General features: G+C 40.7%; 3 protein-coding genes across 5 annotated transcripts in view; 2 read left to right on the top strand and 1 right to left on the bottom strand.

Annotated features, from left to right (window-relative positions):
- bicral (BICRA like chromatin remodeling complex associated protein) overlaps positions 1–7,722 on the bottom strand; it is a 65,930-nt gene extending 58,208 nt beyond the window's left edge. For 2 of the 3 annotated variants that reach the window (XM_048601049.1, XM_020529494.2), the window contains exons 1-2: positions 7,606–7,722; positions 7,378–7,499 (exon numbers count right to left, since the gene is read on the bottom strand). The gene's annotated coding sequence lies outside the window, so the exon portion shown is untranslated. Of the gene's footprint in view, positions 1–6,851; positions 6,872–7,377; positions 7,500–7,605 lie in introns of those variants that run through there. The other variant, XM_048601050.1, reaches the window with a different exon arrangement.
- A 605-nt stretch (positions 7,723–8,327) lies between these two features.
- Positions 8,328–24,775, top strand: part of prph2a (peripherin 2a (retinal degeneration, slow)) — a 33,388-nt gene continuing 16,940 nt past the window's right edge. Inside the window, exon 1 of the mRNA XM_020529498.2 lies at positions 8,328–8,898. The gene's annotated coding sequence lies outside the window, so the exon portion shown is untranslated. The remainder of the gene's footprint in view (positions 8,899–24,775) is intronic.
- tbcc (tubulin folding cofactor C) lies at positions 20,843–24,174 on the top strand. Its single transcript, XM_020529497.2, has one exon. The coding sequence runs from the start codon at positions 21,581–21,583 to the stop codon at positions 22,625–22,627; it is 1,047 nt and encodes a 348-aa protein (XP_020385086.1). The 5' UTR covers positions 20,843–21,580; the 3' UTR covers positions 22,628–24,174.

Genomic DNA, 24,775 nt, shown 5'->3' with positions numbered 1-24,775 from the left:
GCACATTATAAAACTGAACGAAGTTAGGACTGATTTCAAAGCTAAGAAGCATGTGCCGCTTCAAGATGTCAACAATAACATATCTGGGTCACCACATAAGACAGAAAGTTAGGGGGTTTGAAAGCAAAGAAACTAGAGAACAAGGAAGAACTTAAAATATTCATAGGATTCTCGTCTATTGTTCTAAATTAATTCCAGATTGAGCTAATTTTCATTGGTTCCACGTTATCCACTGTTCAAAGATGGGATAGATGGAGGGTGGTGTGTCAGAAAGCATTTGAAGTGAAGAAAATAATGACTAGCGATACTGTTTTGACCCACAATGGTCATTAAAATAAAAATTAGTTTTATTGTGTGATGCCCAAGTGTTTAAGGTGCTGCTTCACACTTTAACAAAGTCTGAGCAAGATGACTCAAAAGCTGAAAAAAAGCTTAAAATTCCATAAGTGCTTATACGGTAGGAAGTTGATATTGTCAACTGACCACCGAGCCCTTGCAATCATACTTGCTTTAAAGAAGGGAGTACCATTCCTAGTGGCAGCACAGTGGCTTCAGAGACAGGTACTGATTTTTCTGGCACGTCAGTAGGATATTACAGATCGTTAGTCAGCAGATCACACAAATATAGACATTCCATTGAGATTTCCCATGAGAACTGATTCATTTCTAGCCTCTGCAGTTATTTGTAAATTGCTTTACCTTCACAATCAGCATGCCAGTATCTGTCGGAGAAATTAGTGAACTAACTTAAAGGGTCTGGTGATCAGTGAAGTGTTCAATTAAGTCACAAATGGGTGGCCTAAAGAATGTGACAATGAGAAACTGTCACAATGCAGAAGTGTTTCACCAAAAAATTAAATAAATCTAGATCAATGCCATCTCCTAAGGTATTTAAAAGTCATTACTCTGCCAAACTCATCAGAGGAAATGTGTCACAAAGACACATAGATAGTTCAAGGCAAGGAGCCTGTGTGAATTGCTGCTCTGCATTTATACATTGTACACACTACAGCCATTGTCCTTCAATAAAAAGGGAGTGAATGGTCAAAGTAATGAATGGGGTACCAATCAAGCTGAATGGTTTGACCTGGATAGATGAGCTTCTTGAGTATTGCTGGAGCTGCATTCATCCAGGCAAGTGAAGAGTATTTCATCACACTCTTGACTTGTACTTTTATAGGTGGTGTAAAAGCTTTGAGGAGTCAGGAGGGAGACACCACCAAATACCATACAAATGACCCGCTTCTGTTCCCACAGAATTTAGATGCCTGGAGGCAGGAGGCCAGAACAAGGAATTCAGCAGCTTTTGGGCCTAGTCAAGGATGCAGACTGATGATGTTAAATGATTTAGGTGGTTTGGTGATGGAGAGAATTTGGCCCAGCAAATTAGTTCAGGATCACTCTTGGTCTGCCTGAAACTTGTTGGTCTTCCACAGCAAGGAGTTGACCTCGACCAAGCGTTGCAGACTTGCACATTCCAAGGTCCTGGGCTATGTATTGAAGCTTGCAGCAGTTGCCACCAAGGCGCAGTGGGGAAAGACCACTGGCTCAGGTCTTCCTGCTGAAGATAACTGGGGAGCTGTTGGTTATCAGACCCTCCTAGTGCCTCAATACACATAAATATCGTCTGATACGTGTAGGAAATCCTTTGGTTTGTTGGGACAGAGTCAAACTCAAAGATTTGCTTGTTTACTTGATATGCTACTGCACAAACTGCATTTGTGACAATGTATATATACAAAAGATATTTTTATGAATAAAGCACGTTTTTGAAATGAAAGTTGAATGAGCTCGGGGCAGCTGCTGCCAAGGTGCAGTGGGAGAAGACCACCATCTGAGGTCTTTCTGAAGTTTAATGGGCATCAGTTCAGTTACTGGAACCTCCTGGTGCCTCACATGTACGCAAATATAGTATTCTATGTGTAAGAGAGGTCTTTGGTTTTTTTTGCATAGTGTCAAATTCCAATGTGTTGTTTATTTTCCTTGATATCATACTGTACAAAACAGAACTGCATTTGTGACTATGTATATATATACAGATTTTGTTCATAGAATCCCTACAGTGTGAAAACAGACCCTTCGGCCCAACAAGTCCACAATAACCCTCAGACATCCCACCCAGACCCATTCCCCCTATAACCCACACATCCCTGAACACTATGGAGCATTTTCCCATGGCCGTTCACCTACGCTGCACATCTTTGGACTGTGGGAGGAAACCGGAGCACCTGGAGAAAATCCACGCAAACACGGGGAGAATGTGCAAACTCCAATCTCCACACAGACAGTCACCAAAGGATGGAATCGAACTCGGGTCCCTTTTTTTTGAAAAGGTATATTTTTGAAATTTAAAAAAAAGCACATTAGTTCAGGATCAAATAGGTTGCAGTGACTGTTACAGGCTGTTTCACTCTCACTCTACGTATGACCACAGATTCTTGTGAGCAACAGGACATTTTATTAAGGTGGCTAGGAAGGCATTCGGGATACTTGCCTTTATTAGTTGAGGTACGGAATAAAAAAAGCACAGAGGTTTTGATGGCCCTGTATAAGATAGTAGGTAGGCCTCCGCTACAGTACTATGGCAACCACAACTGCATACATTACAGGCAGGATGTGTCTGCACTAGAGAAGCTGCGGATGAAATGCACCAGAACGTTGCGTGGTCTGGGGTGTTTCAGCAATGAAGAGAAATTATACACAGTAGACTTGGGTTGTTTTCCTTAAAACAGAGAAGGCTGAGGCGGAACCTAATTGACATGTACAAAGTTATAAGGGACAAAGACTGAAAGAAAACATCTCCCCTGAGTACAGTGATCAATAATCAAGGGGACAGATTTAAGGTAAATGACAGGGTTCACTTAGATGGGAATTAAGAAAAACTTTTTCACCCAGAGGGTGGTGAGTATCTGGAACTCTCTGCCTGAGAGGGTGGCAGAAGCAGGAACTGTCATTGCATTTAAGAAGTATTTAGAAAATTATTTGAAGCGTCACAGCCACAGGCGAAAAGCTGGAAAATTGGACTAGAATACATAGTGGTTGATGACCAGCATGAACACAATGGGTCTCTTTCCATGTTGTAAAACTGTATGATGTTGGTGGGTTAATAGGTAGAGCTTGACAGATATGAGCTTTACATTATTTAAGTGGGAGAATCTCCTGCTTGTCCAATACTAGATGTTGAACAAGCAGCATGTCAAAAGTAGATTAATCTGGGAAAGTGGTGGTGAGATAGAGACGGATGGCAGCAACATTCACGTGGAATGTGACATTGTGTTTTGTTATGATAATGCATCATTACCCTTCAGCACCGTGGGCATTTTAATGTAATTCCAGAATTTGTGGCTGTGGATGTAAATGAATTGGCTTTTTGGAAAGAGAAGTATCAATGGAATGTAAGACCTTGTAGTGTCAAAGAAACTTCAAACAGACTGGACTGCGATTTCTTGTGATTCTACAAAGACAACAAAGTGCTGACAACAAATCCCTGGCCCAAAGAGCAGACGCATTGTGTTTTTCCCTTTGAAGAATACACACAATTACAGCAGTTAAAAAGCCAGTTTCGACAACACTGTGAGGGGCACTAGTGGGACTGTACATTTTGGTATGTACCAGTTTGGTTTCAAATGCTCACATGCTGTGAAGGTTAGTCAAAGAACTATTCCTAGGTTACCCCTGCACTGCAGGTACAGAATCTCTCACAGACTGCTGCAAGAAACAAAAAGAAACAACACTCTCACGCTGAATGCTAGAATTCAATCATAGATGAAAAGAAACAGAACTACAGAACCTCAAAAAATCTGCAAAAGGAACATAAAATCAATTGTTCAACAAACACAAACTTCTATTGGTAGTCACATTTAGGTGTCTGTTCTTTGCTAATAATTCAGAGACTGATGCATTTTGTTTTAAACTTCTATCTTTTTTGACTCACCTCTTATTTCTAATCTGTCTACATGTTGCACTAGGGTTTTTTCTTGCATGTAGTAATAAATGAACATTTTTTAATTCAAGAAAACCTAATTAAATTGGATCCCTTTAAAACATAAGTTCGTGTGGTCTGGGAGAAGGGTATCCATAACTGACCCTTTTTAACCAAGGCGACGGGTGAATGAAGAAGGGGATCCAATTTGTCCCACCTCATCTGGGAACTTAACAATTAACCTGGGGTACTCTATCCAGAACTGTTACAAATGAGGGAATCTCATGTGCGTTCTGGATGTAACAAATTTCAGACATTACTGAGGAACAGCACAAAAATGATAGAGGAAATGTCAAGAAGGATCTGTGGGGGAGCTCCTGGGGCAACCGCGTGGGAGAAAAGCCATTATTGGAGTGTTTCTAGCTACGACTGGACAAGTAAAAATGGAACCAAGAAAGGGTGGTCCCACCTAGCTGGATAATGGAGAAAGAGTCATTAGATGAAGGATTGTAAGATCAACTTTGTCAAAGGCTGGTGATAGAGGCACCAGAAGGCTTGAGGTCTGTGCCGCAATCACTTGTGTCTTTGATAAAGGTTGATTCACTGTTGTGACATTTGGGAAAGCCAGAATGAAGATCAGATGTGGGAGTGAAATAAGAACATTTGGAATCTGATATGTTCAGGGAAATGACAGTCAATTCATACCACCTCAAGAATTTCGTTATCAAACTTGCCACTTGTGGAATCAAATTTGTATCCCCACTTGCTTAAGGGTTAACCTATATCTTTTATAAGTGATAGTAAATTATATTTGTACTTTTCATGCAGTTTTTGAAAATGCTAGGTTCCAAATAACAAACTCTTACCCCTAATCTAATGTGTGATCAGTGATTTTGAAAAATATTCTTAAGTACCAGAACTGCACAATCGAATCTAAACATTCATTCTGAAAATGGCCCCATTCAGCAAAACGTATTGTGTTCTCCAGCCTTATTTGTTCATTTCAGCATGGGCCACAATTCCTTCAACTGCAGAATGTCACAATTTTACTTGAAAGATAACTATCTTTACAGCACACACCACCAGATGGAATCAAAGGACAGCTGTTTCAAGCTCCAAATTTTGCATTAACACATTGCATATCATGCATACCTTTAGCATTTAAATATGTAAATATATTTATTGGTATACATCAATCCATACATAAATGTAATCAAAACAAGTTATGTATATATCCTTAAATACCGGAGGTACTTTTTGCAGCATTGATGACCTACAGCGTAAGTTGCTAATTAGCCTTACTGAGGTCCGCATCTCTGGGACAAATGTAGACCAATTATTAACTAAACTGCTTTTGTCTTAACTTGTACTGCAGTTTAATAAAAATCCTTGAAATTTTCAGCTATTGGCCCGTGAGCAATATTAAAACTACAGCTTGAGGGATAAACACCTTTAAAAGGGCCACATTCCATTAAGTAAACAGAACTTTTACAAAAAAAACGTTCCGCGAAAGCACACAAACCACTACATTGTTTTATTAAATCAAAATTTGTACAGTGCGTATTATGATTAAGACTTAATGTCATAAGAATGTTTTATATTAGGGCAGACCGGAAATATAACGGAACACATAAAACGTTTGTCCAACTGAAATGTCCGATGGCTTCATGCAGCTATAATGGCGACGCTACAGCGAATTTAAACTGCGCAATCAATGTTGGCACAGTGCCAGTGTGATCATCTCCCCGAGTGGAATTACGAACAATAGTATTTGCTACCCGAAAATTGAAATATTTATTGCCAATATGATCAATAGAAACAAGTTTTTTTAAAAAAACCCTTTGAAGATTATTAAGCGGGCGGAAAAGGGCGAGCAAGAGACTCCGAGGCCTACAAACTAAAAGGCTAAGAAGTGGCTACTTAACAAGGAAAACCATGGAAAACAGGCTTTTTTTTGAAATAATAAAAAATGTGAGCTAGTCATTATTTCAGTTGATTTTTTTTAAAAGAAAAACTGGGTTGAAACCGAATTTAAACAAAAACCTTAATCCCGCCCACAGGTGCGGCACTTTTGGAATTTTTTTTCCCGAACAAAGAAATCGGATCGTGTAGTTTTTCGTCAACTTTAGATGGACACCGAATAAAGGAAGGAAAGAAAGAAAGGAAATATTTTGTCCTTTGAAGAGGAAGAGCATTTCCAACGATATATTGCGCGAGAAGAAAAGCCACGAAACTGAAGGATAATCTACACCAAAATAATAACCGGACAGTGGGACATTGAAAGGCGACGATTTTTTTTTAAATCCGGAATCGCAGTCCAATTACCAAACAACAATCTATTTAAGGTTTAAATGAGGAATGGGGAGAAATAATCAACATCATAGTAGTTTACAAAAAAAACCATCCATTCCTTCACAAAAAAACGTTTTAGCAAAAAAAAACCCTCAAATGAAGCAGATGGAAATGAGTCAGAGACCATCAGAAGGGAAAAGAGAAAATAAAAGTCTGAAAATAAAACCAAAGATCGACCTCCAATCCCGCCCATCGCCATGAACGGGAGGAGCGGAGCAAACAGCTTCTTAGGTTTTTTTTCCCTCTTCGGCGTCGGGTTTAAGGTTTACTTTGTTTTAAGCCGCCGAGGGACAGCATCTGCTCGGTAACACTAGCAATCCGCAGATTTGTGCTTTTTTTAAAAAAAAATCTGTAACGGAGCGCTTAGAAACACACAAAGGCGGCGCCGACTATCGAGTCTGGCATCATCCATCTTTGGTCGGGATTTTTTTTGTTCTCTCCGGTCTCTTGCCGTCTTTGAGGCGACGAAGGTGGAGAGAAGGGAGGGGGAGAAAAAAAAACATCTACTGGGAGAATCTAGGATCGCCGCTTTGAAAAATAACCCCGTGAGGTCAATTTACCAAATGGTGATACTAACAGCCGTCCGTGACTCCAGACAAAACCGCTTAGAAAGCAGGGAAAAAAAAGGGAGGGATCTCGGACGATTATTTCTCTCCCTCGCTCCGATCTTTTTTTGTTTTTAAAAAAAGACTGGTCGTGATCACGGGGGCGGAAAGAAAAAAAATATATTTTCGAACGGCTTTCTCTGTACAATGACTCATTTAGTTTGGGGACAGGGTGGAGATGAAAGGGAAGGGGGTGGGGTGAGGGGTTTAGGAGAGAACGAAAACGGGGGGGAAAAGAGTATATTTTGTATAAAGAAGTGGGCCACTGGAATAGCATTTTTTTTCTTTTGATGGTGCTGTTGTCGTTGTTGGGTGATTATTTTTTCCGCTCGGCTTGCTGCTGCTGTTCCTAAAGATGGGGAGGTGATTTTTTTTTCCAAAAAAAATATTTTCCCTTAGACCCTATTTTTTTTCTTTCTTCCCCCCACCTCCCCGAAGGAGTTGTTTTTTTTCCTTGAAAATTTTATCACAAAATTATAATACACTGAAGGAACTCACCGTCATGAAGCGTGCCTTGTCAACGGGGTTTCCTCGCCATCAAATCAGGGGCGAGATGACCAAGAACAAAAAAAATCCAACTCCACACACATTGAAAAGTAAGAGCTGTTCAGAGCATTTTCCTGTAAGGAAAAAAACACGTTTTTTAGATGTAGAAAACATTATACGCCTGTCTTTATTATTTTTAAAAATCGCCTTTCTACTTTTTAAAAAAAATCAACAACCCACTTTCAGTTTTGTTTGAACGTGTTTGTTTCATGCGCCTTTTTTTGCTTCTGAGGGGGGAGGAGGGGAGTGGAAAATGTTTGAAAACTTCTTTTTCTGAAAGTGCGAGGATCATTGTTTTTGTCCCCTTTATATTTACTTTACAAACCAGAAAAAGTGGGAAAAAATACGATATTTGTTTCGTCGAAGAACTCTGCGGGAGTATTTTGATTGGGAGGAGAAAAAAAAAGCTTGGCAGTACCCCCCGTTCCATTATCCCCAACTCTCCGAGGCAACAGAAAAAAAATTCCAATAATTTTTTTGTGTTTTATTGAGATTTGATTGAATTGTGTTCTTGCTGGATCCCAGGATCACATGACCCCATCGATTTAGAAGGGTAAATATCAGGCGATTTTAAAGGATTTTAGAAGTCGAGGTTATACTTGTATATGATGTAGATATATCTCTTTTATTGTGTTATCTTTCAAAAGCAGAAGCGATATCTCCTGGACATTGGGAAGAAAAGTGAACCGAGATATTTCACCAAGGCCACCCCCCCCCGGCACGAAGCGCTGCGCATGGGCCGGGGTCCTTGCCCTGAACAAACAGACGTGCGCCCTACAACCGCCCATCGCAGCCCATTGGCCTGCGGCGGAGGCCCCACCCCGTTCCTCAGATACGTCCATTGGCTACTGTTGGGATGGAAGGGAGAGAAGCAGCTGATATGGGCCACTTACTGTGCTTGACTTTACCCCATTTTGACTTATTTACATTTTATACGTTGACAACTTTTTTAAAAAACAAAATGCTTTTTTTGAGGAAAAAAGAAAAGTTAAGAGATCCGTGATAACGATCTTCTTTTTCACCCTTATTTCCATGATCACACAACAGGAATGTCTGAGTAGGGTTTTGCAAATTTGGTCTCAACTTTTAGTTGTAGATAGAACGTTGGAAATGCTGGACTCTTCTCTGTAGCAGTGGTATACGATCGAACGCCTCAGTGGGGGAGTTTAAAAACATTTTGTCCTTTCTGTAATTCCTTTTGAGTATTTACGAAAAAAATCCCCCGTTTTGATAGTTGTTGAACTGTCGTTTTCAAAAATCGCCCTCACAAGGACACGCTTATGTTCATGTCGTACTTAGCACGATCTAATATTTGATGCGATTCATTTCTGAATAGTGGGGCTGAATTCCACTTTGATTGCTTGTTCTGGCCAATGCTGTAACTTAGACTGTACAAAAATGTCGAATAGGACTAATTCAACGACGCTATTATTTTGTTCAAACGTATGGAAAGACCAACTTTTTCAACAGTCTGTGAGTGTTGTGATTTTCTTTTCTGTTGAAAGACTTTAAGAATTTTTTTTTAGCTTTAGTGACCGGAGTGGAAATGTTTTTTTTTGTTAGTAAATAAAGAGTTGATCATGCATTGTACTGCTTTGATTGTAAGAATCTTTTTAAAGCACCTCTGACAAGCGAAGTATAGTCAAATTCAATAATTACTTCATACGGTTGTAAGCTCTTTCAATTAGTCAGTTTCCTTCGTTGTTCTATCTATGTGCGAATACCTGTGTATGAAGTAACCACGTACTACGAACCAAGAGGACAGGTATTCTGTTGCATATTTTTGTTGGTTCTAAAAGTACCCGTATTTGCTTTAATGCATGTAAATATTACGCATTAAGGTAATCTATGATCTGCTATTTCACAATTTGTTCAATGTAGAAAATACGAAAGCGTTTTGATGGCATAGCCTTTCTCGCTGTCGGTGTTTTATGCAATCTGCCGCTGCCCGCACAGGAACTTCTCGAAAAATATCATACTTGCACCATTTCCGGGACAGCATAGAAAAGTACAGTGGCCTTTGTTTCGATTATAGTGGTCCAATAACTTGCGTAGTTTGACTTTTAATTAAGGATAACCTGGGTAAATTACAATTGTAAAAGTGCGATTGTTTCCATTGATTGGGTCTAACAAATGATTTCAAGCGCATTTGTTCTAAACTTAACAATTCAGCAAAATTTGCACCACGATTTAGTTACGAAGTGATCGCCGTAACATGAAACTATGTTGAAGAGTTTGTGCATGGAATGAAACTTGTTTTACTGGAAAAAGTAATTCAAATTCATGGTTAGCCTTAATTCAATTAGAAAGAAGTATATAGTAACAATCATTCTAATCTATTCCTGATAACAAAAAGCAAAATTGGATAAGGATGTGAAAAGTTTGGCCTGCATTTGAATATCTCCCTGAAGTTAGCTGCACAATATCTCCACTATTCTATGTTCAGTTGTCTACCAAACAATAATCAAGTAAGCAAGTATCTGTTGGTACTGTAAGATCTGTTTGAAAAGATATAACACAGAACATCCTCAGAGTCCTTGCGTTTGACTCCGAATTCTTAGAATGATTTAGTAAAGTTTTCTGCCCCTCTATTCCAACTAAGAAAGTAATAATAGAGCTGCATAACTACTGGAGGAAAGATTCCTACCTCCGTTAAGCTAAGTCTCTTGATAATTATTATTGGCTCCTAGGGATTTTGGAACCACGCCTTTGCTGGGTTAGCAAGATCTTTAATACTGAGTAGCTTTGGAGAGCTGTACTTTGGATGCAGCTGTATTCTGTCACTTAGCTGGCTCGAGGAATACCGCACTGTTACTGGGATTTCACTGAGGCTACCATCCCAGAGGAGCAACAGCAGAAAAAAGCATAGCAGCTCAGACCTGCTGAAGTTCAAAGAGGGTGATAGGAGTGTCTCCTACAAATTTAGCTCCACATTGTCCTGCTCCAGCTTAATTGCATAGTCTCCTATCCCTCAGAAATCCTTATCTTTTCAAATATATCATTGTCTTGTCTCTGCATCATGCTACACCTCTGTATCCCAATACATACAGTACCTTCTTTCTTTCTAAGTGTTCTGCTGTGCAACCGTACCCCCGACTAACCATTTGCTCCTTGTATCTATATATTGAAATGCTCCTCATTTTACTAATTGCCAACTTTCTGGTCTCCTCAATCCTTATGTCTCCAACTCTTCTTTTAATCACCAGACCTGAAACCTGTCATAATTTTGTAAGCAGGGTAGGACTTATCTGGCTGAATCCATTCATATTTATACATAAACAGAATATAATTTGTAAAGGCTCCCTTCTTGCTCTCACACCACCATCTCCGGTGTCTTCCAAAGTTCTATCCTTAGCCTTCTCCTTTTACCTACATACTACCCTTAAGTGACATTATCTAGTAATCTTGATCAAATGGCTCAGAAAAATGGCAGATGCATTTCAATCTGGATAAATGCAAGGTATTGCATTTTGGTACAACAAACCAGGGTAGGGCTTACACAATTAATGGTCGGGCCTTGGGTAGTGTTGTAGAACAGAGGCACCTTGGCATGCAGGTACATAATTCTCTGAAGTTTGTGTCACATATGGACAGGCTGGTTAAAAAAAGCATTTGGCATGCTTGTCTTCATTGCTCAGTCCTTTGAGTATAGGGGTTGGGAAGTCATGTTGAGGTTGTACAAGACATTGGTGGGGCATCTTCTGGAACATTGTGTCCGCTTCTAGTTGCCCAGTTATAGGAAGGATATTATCAAGCTGAAGAGGGTTCAGCAGAGAATTACCAGGATGTTGCCGGGTATGGAAGGTTTGAGTTATAAAGAAAGGCTGGATAGGCTGGGACTTTTTTCACTGGAGCATTGGAAGTTGAGAGGCAACCTAATAGAAGTTTATAAAATAATGAGAGGTATAGATAGACTTAATGGTAGTTGTATTTTCTCTAGGATGGGGGATTTTAAGACTAGGAGGCACATTTTTAAGGTGAGAGGAGAAAGATTTTAAAAAGACATACGAGGCAAATTTTTTCCACAAAGGGTGGTTCAAGTGTGGAATGAACTTCCTGAGGAAGTGGTCGATGCAAGTACAATTACAACATTTAAAAGACATTTGGATGGATACATGAATAGAAAAGGTTTGGAGGGATATGGGCCAGGAGCAGGCCGGTGGGACTAGTTTAGTTTGAGATTATGTTTGGCATGGACTGGTTGGACCAAAGGGTCTGTTTCAGTGCTGTATGATTCTAGAACATTGCATTACTTTTCACATGGACGTGGACAATACCCAGCTCTACCTAATTACAACCTCTTAACTCCAAAAGGTGCTGAATTATCAAACTGGTTGTGTCACCAGTGGATGAGCAGAGATTTCCTCCAACTGGACTTTGGGGAAGCCTAAAACCTATGTTTTTGCTCACTGCCACAGATTCCATCCCTAGCTGCCAACTCCATCCCTCCCCAGCAACTGTGTTAGACTAAGTCAGACTGATCACAACCCTCATGTCATATTTGATCCCAAGGTGAGTCAATCACATATGTACGGCATCAGCAAGTTTGACTAAATCAAACTTAATAACATCACCCAGGTCCACCCTTACCTCAGCACATCTGCTGAAACCATCATCTATGGCTTTATTATATCTGGACTTGACTAATCCAACACACTTTTGGCAGAGCTCCCATATTCTACAGTCCCTAGAGACTGACCTACATTGGCTCTTGGTGAAGCAATACCTTGAAATGCCAGTATTTTTAAAGTCCCTCCATGGTCTCGTACCTCCGTAACTCTGTAATCCCATGTATCCCCACAGTCATCTAAGATATCTGCACTTATCCAATTCTAGTCTATCGCACACCCCCCATTTTAATTTTTATACTATTGGTGGCTTTGTCTGTGGTTCTTTAGACTCTAAGCTGTGGAATTCCCTCCCTAAACCCCTGTGCCTCCTAGCTCTATAAACCTTTAACATTTCCTTAAAACGTGCCTCTTTGACTCATCTTTTGGCTATCTGTCTGTCATTTTATACACCTGTGTTCAATTTTGCTTCATAATGCTCCCGAGAAACATCATGCATCATTCTATTCCATTAAAGGCATTAAATAAATACAAGTTGTTGTGGTTGTGGTGTCCACAACTTCTACAGACAGCGAACAGAAAATACTACCTGCACCAAAAGCACAGCAACACACATGATGACTGGAGCATCACGACTAAGTACTTTCCTTGTCCTCACCTTAGTATTGCATAGAGATCAAAGCATAAAAAAGACCCTTCAGCCAATTGGAAGTCTGTGCTGGTCAAAAAAAACCACCTAACTATTCTAATCTGATTTTTCCAGCACTTGGCCCATAGCACTGTATGTCTTGGCATCGCAAATGTACATCTAAATACTTCAATGTTATGAGGGTTTCTGTGTCTACCACCCTTACAGGTAGTGAGTTCCAGATTCCCACTATCCTCTGATTGAAAAGAAAATTTCCTCACATCTCCTCTACACCTTATATCGATGCCCTCTGGTAACTGATCCCTCCACTAAGGGGAAAAGTTTATTCCCATCTATCCTGTCTTTACCCGTCATAATTTTATACATCTCAATCATGTCCTCCCTCAGTTTCCTCTGCTCTAAGGAAAACAATCCAAGTGTGTCCAGTCTCTCTTCATACCTGAAACTCTCCAGCCCAGGCAACATTCTGTTAATCTCCTCTACACCCTGTCCAGTACAATCACATCCCCCCTGTAATGTAGTACCAGAATTGCACACAATACTGTAGCTATGGCCTAACTAAAATTTTAGACAGTTTCAGCATCACTTCCCTGCAATGAAATAAATAAGATTTTCAATTTCAGCAAAACATCATAACAAATATCTTCCCCCTGCTAACCAGTTTGAACTTTAGGAAAAAGATACCCTAGAAGAGGTGGCACACACATCAAGTTGTAATCATTTTCTAAAATTTGTTAGCCTAACCTTAAGTGTGTGTCTAATTCTGAGCACCACATCTTAGGAAGGATGTCAAAGCCTTAAGGGGAAATTGGATATTGAAAGAATGGTAATAAGATGAAAGACTTCAATTATTTGGAGAGATAAAAGACACTGATATTGTTCTCCTTAACTACAGAAATACTGAAGATTTGATTATGCTGGTTTTTTTTTTTGAAAATTAGTAAGGAGAAACTGTGTCCAATAGCAAAACGGGCAATAACTAGAGAATATTGTTAAGGTAATTTGCAAAAGGAAATAGAGGCAACATGAGTATAACACATTCTCTGTGCAGTGAATGTCTGTCATCTGGAATGCATTGTCTGAAGGTTTCAGCAAGCAGATTCAATAAATAACATCCATTTAAATAACATTCTAATGCCCTCTGAACATCCTAATTGAACCTATCTACACCACACTATCAAGCAGTGTATTCCAGACCCTAATTACTTGCTATGTTTTTTTTCTCATATTACATTTGCCTCTTTTGAAAATTATCTAAATCTCTCTCTATAATTTTTTCAAAAAATATTTATTGTTCACAATCCTTTTATGATGGAACAGTTTCTCCCTATCCACTTTGTCCAGTGTTCTCATGATTTTGAGAACTTCTATCAAATCTCTGCTTACTCTTCACCTCTCCAAGAAAATCAGTTCCAACTTCTCCAGTATTTCTCCCTTATTGACGTGTGTTATCCCTGGACCATTCTCATAAATTTCTTCCACAGTCTTTCCAATGCATTGACATCCTTCCTATAGTATATCACTCAGAACTCTACGCAGTACTCCAGCTGAGGTCTCACTATTGCATTATAAAAGTTCAGCATCACCTCTTTGCTCTTATACTCTATGACACTAATACTAAAGTCCAGGATATTGTATTTATTAACTGCTCCCTCTTCCTGTCCCACCATCTTCAGTGACTTATGTACATATACACCCAGGCACTTTTCCTGCACACCCTCCAGGGAAGCGCCCTTTATTTTATACTGCATCTCCTTGTTCTTTATACTGAAATTGATCACTTCACACTTCTCCGCATTTAACATCATTTGTGATATTTCTGTCCATTCCACCACCTTGCAGTTTTACACTGTCATCCTCACAGTTTACAATGCTTCCAAATTTTGCATCATCTACAGACTTTGAAATTGTCCCCAGCACACCAAGATCTAGATCGTTAATGTGCAAAATAGAAATTTATTGTCACACGTACTTTTACGTGAAAAATACAGTGAAAAGATTTATAAGCCGCCACACCACAGTACCTTTATTAATGACAGATGTCATACATAATAACAAAAAAAAATTAAGACAAAGTTCGTCACAGTTCGGTTAACAGCACCTGGGCTTGGGAAAGCCGATCAAGGAACAATGGAATACCCTGAAGATACAGCTGGGACAAGACTGCCATTCCAAACAAAAACAACACACCAGGACGAGACCACTGGGCCGTGCCAGAAGCCTCTGCCAAAAAAGACCTCCATGCCGGGCTGCTGGAAGCCGCTTCATCGCTGGGCCAAGAGAAGCCTCCTGTTCCCAGTCTGACGCTCTTCCAATTGCTGCAGCCGATCAGCCGTGTCCTTTTTGCTGATTCTTCCACTCCTTTAGATGCCCAGGCTCACCTCTGGACCTGCAGCCCCAGCCCACTCTGGGAGTCTGAGCCAGAAGATTCAGCCCTCACTTGACGGAAGACACCGGGCTGAGGTGGAGCTGTGTCTGGCTCTTCCTGGTGTTGCTGCCGCTGCAGCCGGAGTCTTTGTCCTTCACCCGCCACTTTCCAGGCTTTAAAGAAAAGAAAACAAAGAAAAAAAGAAAGAGCAAAAGTGAAAATAAGGGAAACTAAGAGAAAGAAAGCTAATGGGAGTGTACAAGCCCTGGGCTCAGCAGCCTACTTCACCGCCATCTTGGATCAGGAAACACAAGATTCCCAACACCGACCCCTGGGGAACTTCACTACAAACCTTCCTGCCTGAAAATATCCATTAACCGTTACTATTTCTTTCCAATCCCTCAGCCTAACGCTAACTGTAATTCACATTCCAACTGTTTATTTCATGCCCTATAACTTTTCCCACAAGTCTGTTTTTTGGCACTGCACTGAAAGCCTTTTGGAAGAATGTATACAGCATATCAACTGTGTCACCCTCATCAACTTTCTCTCTGTTACCAGTTTACAAAAGCTCAGCAATTAGTTAAACCTGATTTTTCTTAAGAAAACTGAGCTGGCTCTTTCTAATCACACGTTTCCATGTGACTATTAATTCTATCCTAAATAATCATTTCAATCACTTTCCTCACCACTGATTTTAAACTGACTGGTCTTTAATTGCTGGGATTATCTTTAAAACTTTTTCTGATTAACGATATTACATATGGAGTTGTCCAGCCCTCTGGCATCACTCCTGAGTCGGGGGAACATGGAAAGATTGTTGCTATTGCCTCTGCAATTTCCCTTCTCACTTCATTCAATATCCATGGATGCAGCTCGACTGGAACATTCCTGGCAGATTGGGAGGTGGCAAATGTAACCAGGTTATTTTACATAGGAGGGAGAAAGCAAGGAATTACAGACCAGTTAGCCTAAAACCAGTGTTAGGGAAAATGCTGGAATGTATGTGATAATGGGACACTTAAAAAAAAAATTGGAATTACGCAAAGTCAATATGGTTTTACGGAATAGAAATTTTTTTTTAGGATGTAACCACTAGAATTGATGTAGGTGAATCAGTAGATGTATTTAGATTTTCAGACAGCTTTTGATAAAGTCCTACTAAGAGATTAGTGCACAAAATCAAAATACATAATTAGTGGTAATACATTGGCATGGATTGAGGACGTATTAGCAGACAGAAAACAGAGAGTAGGAATGAATAAGTTAAGGTTAGGATAGGAAAGCAGTATCAAGTGGGGTATGCAGGGGCCAATGCTTGGGCCTCAGTTATTCACACTATATATCTAAGATTTGGATGAGGTAAACAAGTATAATATTTTGAAGCTTCCTGTGGATGACTCAAAACTAGGTGGGATATTTGAGTGGAGGAAACTGTAAAGAGTCTTCAGGGTGATTTAGATAAATTGAGTGTGTGTGTAAACAAAAGCATATGCAGTATAATGTGGATCAGTGTGAAGTTGCTACTTCAATAGGAAAAACAGAACAGCAGAGTATTATTTAAATGGTAGCAGATTGGAACAGGTTGATATACAAAAGTACTTGGTGTCCTTGTATACTGGTCACTGAAAGCAGGTGTGCAAGTGCTGCAAGCAATTAAGAAAGCAAATGGTACATTGGCCTTCATTGCAAAAGGGTTTAATTACAGAGAGAAAAGAAGTCTTACTGCAGCTTTGGCAGGCCGTGGTAAGATCACATCTGAAGTATTATGTGCAGTTTGGATCTCCTTATCTAAGAAAGGATATAACTGCCATAGCAGGACCAGCTGATTCCTGGCAAGTTTGTCATACAAGAAGACAACTAGGGATGAATTCATTGGAGTTTAGATGATTGATTGGGGATCTAACTGAAACATATAAAATTCTGGTAGAACTGCCCAGACCGAATGCAAGGGAGCCGGAGCAAGGGATCATGGCCTCAGGATACAGTGTAGGTCATTTTAAATGGAGATGAGGAAAGATTTCTTCAGTCAAATGGCGGTGAGCCTGTGGAATTCTCTTTTACAGAAGGTTATAAATGCGAAGTCACTGAATATAGTTAAGAAATAAATAGATTTTGAGAGGATAACGGGGGGGGGGGGGGAGAATGGTGTTGAAATAGAGGATCAGCCATGATCATGTTGAATGGCAAAGAAGGCTCAATAGGGCAAATGGATTATTCCTGCTCCTGATTTCTTTGTTTCTATTTTCTAATCTATTCAAACCATCTCCCTTCTTGCCACCTTACGGTCAGCTGTCCCCCTGTCGGCTCTGCGAGTGGTCTCCTGGCATGACGGCTTTGTCCTGGTGTTAAGGTCTAGTCGGCGGTCCAGTTTAATCTCCAGTGAACGCTTCCGGCCCAGTGTTCCGACAGTCCAGTGAGGCGTCTTCATCCAGATTGGCGGTCTCTTCCTGGCGGCATTATCTTTGGCAGATGCTTTCAGCCTGGCGTTCTGACGGCCCAGTGTGGTGTTTCTCATCCAGGATGGCGGTCTTGTCCCAGCAACAGTTTTCTTCAGAGGAGACTTTCAGCCCAGTTTTTCCAGTGGCCCGGCGTGTAGGTTTTGTATGAACATTTGATGGTCTCAGTCTGGCTGTGTGTTTCGTCTTTTGATCGGCTTCCTCTGAAACCAGAAGCCGTTAAATTGACTGTGACGAACTTTTGTCTTAAATTTACTTCTAACTGTTACTTATGAAATTACTTATGACTTCTGACATTAATACAGGCACCAAGGTAAGGCGACTTATAACACTTTTCGTTGTATTTTTCTTATATAAGTACACATGACAATAAATTCTAAATTGTCCTTTTCCACCATCACTGTTAAACCTTCTGATACAATGATTACTGTTGTTTAAATGTTCCCCTCACTAATGCTTGATCTACTTGCCCATCTCATTCCCAAGAACCAGAGTCTCACAATGGCTCCAAACCTGTTGGACTGGACATGTACTGCTGTTGAAATTTCTCATGAACACAATCTAAGAACACTTGCTCCATGCTGTTCTTTCACAACCAATGTCTCGGTCTGTATTCAGAACATTAAAGTCCACTGTCTTTCTAGCCATCCACTTGTCTGCCTTACCTTTCTATTTCTGTACTCACTTGTGCATGGCACTGGGAGTAATCTGGAGATAATTAGTTTTGAGATCCTGCTTACTAATTTTCTACCAAGATCCCTAAATTCTATCTGCAGGACCACATTCTCCTTCCTACCAATTACTTTGATACCAACATGGACCACAACCTCTAGCTGTTCACCTTCTCCCAGAAAAATATTCCACAACCAATCTAAGATATCCTTGACCTTGGTGCCAGGGAAGCAACATGCTATCCTGGAGTTAGATCTACAACTACAGAAATACCTATCCATTCCCCTGATTAATCTCCTTTCACTTACTGCACTTTCCCTCATCTTCCTTCCCTCCTGTACAGCTGGGCCGTATGGTACCAAGTTTTTACTGTGCATCTCTGAGGAACCATTACTCTTGTCGGTATTTAGTATGGAAAATCCATTGGTAAGCAAGACCTTAAGGGATTCTGTACTACCTGCCTGGCTGTCTTTGACTGCCTAGTGGTCACCCATTCCCTTTCTATCTGCGTGCCCCTGTTTGTCATGTGACTACCTCTCTGAATATGATATCCACATAGTTACATGCCTCATAATGAACCAGTGACTCCAGCCACTGATCGGGCGCCTAAACATGGGCATCAAGATTGTGCAGCTAGTGTCACTTGTTATATGTGCTTGACTAGCTCACATGAAATGCCCGTAACTCCCTACAAGCCACTGGACAAGCATTCCACTTTGGCTGAGTTGTCCTGCCATACTTTAATTTTACTTCTGTACTATTTATTATAACTATTCTTTGTGAAATAGGTTGTTTTTTTTTTAAAAATTTAAGATTTCTGAACTTTGAGAAATAGTTGCCATCATCAACTGCTCATAAAGGAACATATACTCCTCCCTTCACAGAACTCCACATACAGCAACCTTAATTTCTTGCATTAAAATTTACTTAAAACACTTCTTTCTCCCACGTACCAAATTCCGACTTTGAATCAAGTTTCTATCTCATCCCAATCCAGTGTAGTCTGACAGTACAGCCCTTACTGCCCGTGCTGCTTCAGTTTTGTTTATGGGCTTGGTTCTAAACCGGTAGACACCACAGGGCACGGAATGTATTTTGAACACTGATGATATTACCATTTGTTTGTTATTTGTATTTTGTTGCTCCTGTAATATATTTATTATTTCTCATAGATTGCAAGGTATAAATAGTACAGAAATGGACCATTCAACCCAACCATTTTATACTGGTACTTAAGCTCCTTTAGAGTCAACTGGCATCTTTTCCAATCTAAACTTACCATTATAACCATCTATTCCCTTTGCCCTCATAGGCTTGTCCAGTTTCCTCTTGAATACATCTACAGTGGAAGCAGAATCAAATAAGACATTCAAAAAGGCACTGGGAAATTTTATTTGGATTGAGATAATGTGTACAGTTATGGAAAAAAATCAGGAGATTGACACTAAGTAAGAATGCTCATTTGAAGAGCTGGTGGATCAAATGGTCTCCTATGCCATAACACCTTTGTGACAGTATTCACTTCAACCACTCCATGTGATAGCAAGTTCCACTTTCTTACCATGCATTGGATAATGACATTTATTTTGAATTCCTGAATTGGGCCGGTGCCCAACAGCACTTGTTACAAATTCATGCTCCCTTTTGGTGGAAGTTGAGCAACCAACTGTCATCCCTACTCCTTAAATAAAACAAAAAGTTTTTAAAGTGTCCCTACATTATAAATTCACCACATCCATTGGTTTTTTTTTATTTTTTAGCTTTTCTACCATGAAACCTTTTTGATTTTTGCTCTCTCTTAAGTCACCCTGTTACATTTCTTCCCTTTGTTCTTCCTTTCCTGAACTCTGCCCCCTTTATTTGCCCAAAACCTATTACACTTTCATCATTCTATCTCCCACATGCCCTAAGTCCTACTTGACTATACTTCTCACACCCCACTTCCTCTATGGCCTCTATTTCCATTCTCCCATTTGTTCTTCTCAACTGTTCAGATGTTCAACCTTCTAATATCTTCCTTTCTCTTCAAAGATTCTTATCCCTAAACGATCGATAGTATCCTCCACTGTGTTTGATTCTTTATTGCAGTTCTGCTCCCAACCAACTCCTCCCTCCTAAAACAAACATAGGGTTTCCCTTGTTCCCCCCTCCAGCTTATTTGTTTTGGAACAGATCTTCCACTCCCATTTCTGTTACCTGCAACAGAAGGCCTCCACCAATCACATCTCTCCCTGTCTTTCTCTTTTAAAATTCCAAAGGGACACATCTCGCTACAACACTTGGACTATTCCTCACCTATCCCTTTCCTATTCATCTGTCCATGCCAGCTTAGAAGATGCAACACCCACCCATCTTCCTCCTTTCTCACACCAAGGTCCAAAGCACTTTTCCCAAAATTAAATTTAATATACTGCTCACAATGTGGTCATAAATACAGGTTCACGACTGCTTTATGAACCCCTCCATTCATGCTGCAGGCGTAAGTGTGAGCTTTCTGTCACTGGACATTACATATCCAAAGTTGCTGGAAAAGCTCAGCAGGTCTGGCAGCATCTGTGAAGGAAAAAACAGAGTTAACGTTTCGGGTCCGGTGATCCTTCCTCAGAACGGCGTTAACTTTTTTTTTCCCTCACAGATACTGCCAGACCTGCTGAGCTTTTCCAGCAACTTTGTTTTTTGTTCCTGATTTACAACATCTGTAGTTCTTTCGATATTTATTTTACATATCCAGCTTGTTTATACCCCTGTCTTTGGTCACCAGTGAAGCTTATTGCCACCTGAAGGAACACCAGCTCATTTTTCAACTCGGCATTTTACAGCCTTCTGAACCCAACGTCGCGTTCAGCAACACCAGATCTCAACATCTTGTTTCGTGTATTATTTTGCTGTTTTTTTTGTACTTGCTTATTCTTTCCTTTAGTATTCAGACTACTGCTTTGCTCTACTCTAACTCACAGCTAATGTGGACATATCTTTCCTTATGGTAAAGATAACAGTGTGGAGCTGGAGGAATACAGCAGGCCAGGCAACATCAGAGGAGCAGGAAAGCTGACGTTTTGGGTCGGGACCTTCCTTCTGTTATACCCTTTAGCTTTTCTACCGTGAAATTTTATACAATTTGCTCTCTCGCATGCCATCCCATAACATTCCTTCCCTTTTGTTCTGTCTCCCCCACGTCCTTGCTCTTTATATGCTCCATGTTAAATATCCATCTTCCCTTAGTTCTGATAAATAATCATCCCCCGAAACATTCATTCTCCACAAACTCTGCCTAAGGTTTCCAACTGGTCAGATTTCAGCCTATCAACTACAATACTACACCCCTCGACCTCTGACCTACAAAACCAGCCAATCAGAGTGACCAGTGCCGGGGAACGCGGCCCGGGTTAGGACTAATGAAATGGCTCGATGCTGAGAGTTCGGTTAGAAACGGTTCAAGATGGCGCTAGTCGGGGAGAGTGAGAACCGGGAGAGTTTAACGGAAGAAATCCCGGAATATGACCGGCGTAAAGAGAAGATGGTGGAGATCCTGCAGCGGAGAGACCAGGAGAGGCAGCAGGGGGTGGAGAGGAGGAAAATGGCCAAAGATGTGACCACGGTGAAGGAAGAAAAGTCCAACTTCTTCACCACGGCGTTTTCGGAGGAGAAGGCAGCGATCGAGGCGCTGCTGGAAAGCTGCGAAGGCACCGACCGAAACGCGTTGAGCGCCCGCTTCGAGGAGATCTCGCAGAAGATGCAGCGGCTGCAGAAGTTTGTCAACGACAGCATGATATTCTTGTCCGCCTACGAGCTGCGCCAGGCCCAGGACGCGGTGCAGAAGTTGCAGGGGGTTGTGGTGGAGAAGAGGGAGGAGTTTCTGCCCAAGAAGAAATTCGCTTTCAAGTCCCGCAAAAAAGAAGGCGCCGGCCCCAAACAAACCAAATCCACCGATTCCCCGTCCGACAAGAAACCGACCGACCCCGTCGCGACCGAGGAAAACCTCTGCGGCTTTTCGGATGCCGACTCCCAGGTGCTGGTCCGGCGGGCAGACGAGATCACCGGCAAGGATGTGTTGTTGACCCGGTTGTCCAACTGCGTGGTCCAGCTCTTGGGTTCGCCCAACACTCTCCATGTCAAGAATGTCACTAATTCGAAAGTGTTGTGCGGACCTGTCTCTACCTCAGTGTTCATTGACCAGTCCGTCGGCTGCACCTTTGCCTTCGCTTGTCAGCAGCTGCGAACCCATAATACCAAGGATGCCAATGTATATTTGCATGTGACCAGCAGAGCCATCGTCGAGGACTGCACTGGAGTTTCGTTTGCTCCGTTTAACTGGAAGTACGAAGGCATTGAGAAGGATTTTGAGCTGGCGGGTTTAGATAGAACAAAAAACAATTGGAATGTTATAGACGATTTCAACTGGCTCGCCCCTGATCATTCCCCTAACTGGAGTATTTTGGCTGAAGAGTCTCGAATAACAGACTGGGACAAAATCTTAGCACCGTAGATATGTATCATGTGTACCAGAGATCTTTACTGAGCAATCGCAGGATGTCATGACTTAATTGCACCCGTTCCTGTACTTGAGTTCAAGGAAAATAAACGTTGTCGACAGGAAAAGTTATTTAATGTTGGCCCTATTTATAGGACAGAATTAGTATATGTTAACCGAAGTTTGCATGATCTACTGTAAAGGATCTTGTCAACATTTTGTTCTTGTCTTGTTTTTCTTAGATGTTAGTTATACTGTTGGAATATAGTTCATAAAGGAGAATTGAAACTAATTTCAGAATGCATAACAGTAATGGATGAAATTAAATAAGTCTTCTGTTATTTGGCGTTTTTGATCTTTAACCAGCTTACTTTTGATTTTTCTGTAGGGTCAGTATTTATGCAAATCTACAAAGATGAAATTGAATTGCATTAGGTCTCTATGCCTGGTTTTCAAATTTGCAATGCATGAACAACATGGAAGGTCAATTATCTGCCTAAAATATTGTAAAATATTTATGATGTAAATCTGTTTCTGCTAATAACCAAAAACTGGCTAGAAGCTGCCATATGCAAACTCTGCCTGTGACCGTCTTTGCAGTTCTACAACATTCCAATCCATTTATATGGAAACAAAACGGTTGAAGACTCAAAGGTATGAAGTTTCAATATGAAACTGATTGATATTGAGCCACAGGAGGGACAGTGATTGGACTACTAACAGCCTTTGTCCAGAACCAATCCAATTACGTTAACTCAGGCCTTATCTCCAGAGCTGCAGGCAGCATTGTAGTGGCTTGAAATTCATCTTTACTTGTTTTTCACTTATTGTTAAATCAATTAAAATGAAACCCAATATCACTCAAAATAACCAGGTTTAGTATTGGCTTCCAGTTTACCAGGTCTGATTCATTTTATGTCTTTCTGGATGTGAGTCAGTTTTGAGAGTTTCTACCTACTACCGTGAAATTGTGGTTGGGCAGGGGTGAAGAGGAATGGAGAATGTTCATTTTCCCCTAAAAGATTCCTCCAAGGACCATACTATCAATATAAAACCTAAATTATGAAAACACATACAGTGCTTGAGTATTTTATATACTTCATTCTTGTCCCATTTTTACCAATCTATATTTCATCTTTCATTTTCTTGTCTGCTTTACTGGCCTGTTCCACTTTGGAAGAGCTATTCCAAACTCTTAAATGTAGTTTCTTTAAGCCAGTCAAATGGCAAACCTCTACCTGATGTACCTGACAATCTTTGTTTCCCTGTATCAACCCAGAGGAAATGAATTTACTTGTTAGTGCCTCAGAATCAAAAAAAAAGTAAAGTCCTATTAAGTTCAGGGTTAAAATAGCATTTTTCATATTCAAGAGTAATCCACAACGTTAATAAAGAAATTTTCAACATCGGCTAATACTTTAAGTTGGAAACAATACTTTTTGATGGTGTCTTGAACTAATTTTACTGTGTCTTTGGTTCAGAACATAGATCTAAACCAATGTATTCTGCAATGTAGTGACGATCTTTAATAGTTGATGTAATTAAAAATATTTAAAACCTGATTTGCACATGTGGCGTCCCTTGGAAGATGCTTGCTAGATTTATTTAGACCGCTTGAGAAGGCCAGAAGCGTTACTGAAGCAGTTTCTTCAAATTTGAACTTTGTTACCTTGTGTAATTGTAACTAGCGACTTCAACCAAACCAACCTCAAGAGTGTGCTGCCAAAGTACCACCAACACATCTCCTGCCCCACCAGAGGCCCAAACGTTCTGGACCACTGCTATACAACCATCAAAGATGCCTCCTGCTCCATCCTCTGTCCACACTTCAAAAATCAGATCACAGCACTGTGTTCCTCCTTCCAGCTTAACCAGCAAAAGCTGAAACGGGAGGACCCTTCACAAAAGGAGGTACAATGCTGGTCCGAGACTGTGGAAGACCGTCTCCAGGACTGCTTGGATTCGGTGGACTGGACCATGTTGAAGTACTCAGTGGAAAACTTAGACAAGTACACCACCACCATCACGGATTTCATTAGAAAATGCGTAGAGGGCTGTATACCAAAGAAGATAATCCGAGTTAGCAAGAACTGCAGATGCCGGAGTCAAAATCAATACAGTGTGGAACTGGGGGAACACAGCAGGTCAGGCAGCACCAGAGGA

The sequence above is a fragment of the Rhincodon typus genome, chromosome 9 (genome assembly GCF_021869965.1).
Source record: "Rhincodon typus isolate 14 chromosome 9, sRhiTyp1.1, whole genome shotgun sequence".
NCBI classification, from domain to species: Eukaryota; Metazoa; Chordata; class Chondrichthyes; order Orectolobiformes; family Rhincodontidae; genus Rhincodon; species Rhincodon typus.
The sequence above is the reverse complement of the archived record's forward strand: the minus strand, read 5'-3'. Positions and strand labels throughout refer to the sequence as shown.